Here is a 2005-nt window from a genome sequence, read left to right as displayed (position 1 = left end):
ATGAAAGGTCGAACTCTTGTTCAAAGTAATCAAATCTCCCATTACTTCCCAATTTGATGTGCTCAATTCCTTTCGCCATACGGGTTCATCCCCTGCTGAAAACCTATTGCCGTAAGCTTGAAACGCAAAGCGGTAAATTTCTATTGCGGTAAATTTCAATAAGGCGCTGTGATCTTTTCTATTCGGGATCACTTCTCCATCCACTGGGAGTATTAAACTCTTTGGTTAAGCAAAATTTTCAGCAATTGTAAATCGCCTTCTTTAAATTTTTCTATGAAAGGTTTAATTCTTGTTTGAAGTAACCAAATTTCTCCTTACTTCTACAGAATTCTAAAGCAAATGTGGAATGATATCATGATGCGGTACAAACCAGAAAACGTCTGCACGTGGCAGATCTGTTGTGACTGTCAACACTGCAGAGAGACATGGACTAATTTTCTATAACTGTTTTGATCGGGAGAAATCCCTTCTGTAAAGAAAATCCCCAACAACAACAACAACTGGAGCCAGACATTTCTGAGCACAATTAACAATCTTGGGGGTTTCTTTTGTAGTGTGGAAAGAAACACCCTTCTGAACGCCTAAATTACGCTTAAGATTTGAGGATCCTTGTTTTTGGGGACGGGTGTTTTGCGAATGAACAATTTCTCGCTGCCGCCTCTTGAACTTATCTTGTTCGTATTGCCTTTAGGTTGAAATGGTTAGACCCGAAAAGGTCACTGGTCTTGCTTGCATGTTTTGTAGAAAAATTACCGGAGTTGTGAAAACATTTGACAATGAGATCTGGTTGTCGCTGCACAAACTTGCTATTGAGCGTTCTAAAGAAAATTTAGTAGGTGATGTCGCTGTATCTACAAAAAAGATTTTAGGGCAATCATCTATTCCACAAACTGAGGGGTATCACGTTCCGTGCCATCGCAAATATAGATCATTCAAGTCCAGTAAACGAAAACGACATTCATCCGATAATTCAAATGAACATATTGCTCTAGAGCATTCCGAATGTTTACCAGCATCTTCTAACACATTGGTTAGCTCAAGTAACATAGTTAAAGCTAAATAAAATTATATAATGTCGCTGGATGCTGATTTTTTAAGGTTGCTCAAATATTTAGTGTTGCCAGCCGTACATTTGCGGACTTGTCTGATCTGGTCATGCAGTTACATCCTCAAGAAGATGTGCAGACCTCGAAGTGAGAATTTTCACCTGCCATGCTGTCAAGTTAAAATTTCTCCACAAGTGATTTTTCTTTTAGGCACCCTAAATATACTCAACAAGATGTTGATTTGTTGTACAAAGCAGTTGCAGATTTTGGGGATAACATAAAACAAGTCACAGAGAATTTGCGCCAGCGTCATACGTAAGTTGTTCCCCGTTAATATAAACTTTAAATGTTGTTGTTTTGATGGTTGTAAACCTTCCTTGTAGTGATCGAATGAGGTTTATTCAAGAGCAAAAACAATCGAGCAATAGTGAGAAAGTATCAGAAACACCAAGTACCATTTGCGCCTCCAAAAATAGCATACCAAGGGTACCGCCCATCAAAGCAGGTATTCCGCAAATGGTTGCATCGACTTCGATTGGAAGGAACGACAGCAATATACCATTAGCAAAGAGGCCTCGCAATAATGTTACCAATTATGGTAATCACATTACGCAAACGAATCTGACCAATTCTTCGACGGCAAATACCCGGCCCGTAAATACCTCAATAACTGGGTTTCAGTGCAGTACTAGAGTGTATCCTGCTCCCGCCAACTCAGGTATTGCTCATACTCAGAAAATACCAACGGGCGTAGCTGTAACGCGGCCTGAGTGTGATGCAGATTCCGAAGATTTTGACGTGGACGATTTCGACTCGGACGTTTTGCTTGATAACGAGGAAGATGAAATAGGTGGTTTGGAATTTGAAGATGATGACGACGACGAAGAAGTTTAAATGAAACTTTGATTGTCTTTTTCGTAGTTATTATTGTATTGTGAATTTAATTCGCCACAACCTAA

General features: G+C 39.6%; 1 protein-coding gene across 2 annotated transcripts; it reads left to right on the top strand.

Annotated features, from left to right (window-relative positions):
* The first annotated feature begins 588 nt into the window (after positions 1 to 588).
* LOC142338221 (uncharacterized) lies at positions 589 to 2005 on the top strand. 2 transcript variants are annotated; one of them, XM_075387878.1, is made up of 4 exons: positions 589 to 1030; positions 1099 to 1193; positions 1257 to 1361; positions 1430 to 2005. In XM_075387878.1, the coding sequence occupies exons 1-4, from the start codon at positions 698 to 700 to the stop codon at positions 1938 to 1940; spliced, it is 1044 nt and encodes a 347-aa protein (XP_075243993.1). In that variant the 5' UTR covers positions 589 to 697; the 3' UTR covers positions 1941 to 2005. The 2 variants fall into 2 exon arrangements, with proteins under 2 accessions (XP_075243993.1, XP_075243994.1); XM_075387879.1 differs by having other exon boundaries at positions 889 to 1030; positions 1116 to 1193.

Source organism: Convolutriloba macropyga, chromosome 4 (genome assembly GCF_964194025.1).
Source record: "Convolutriloba macropyga chromosome 4, txConMacr16.3, whole genome shotgun sequence".
NCBI lineage: Eukaryota > Metazoa > Xenacoelomorpha > Acoela > Convolutidae > Convolutriloba > Convolutriloba macropyga.
Note: the sequence above shows the minus strand (reverse complement) of the source record. Positions and strands in the feature narration are given on the sequence as shown.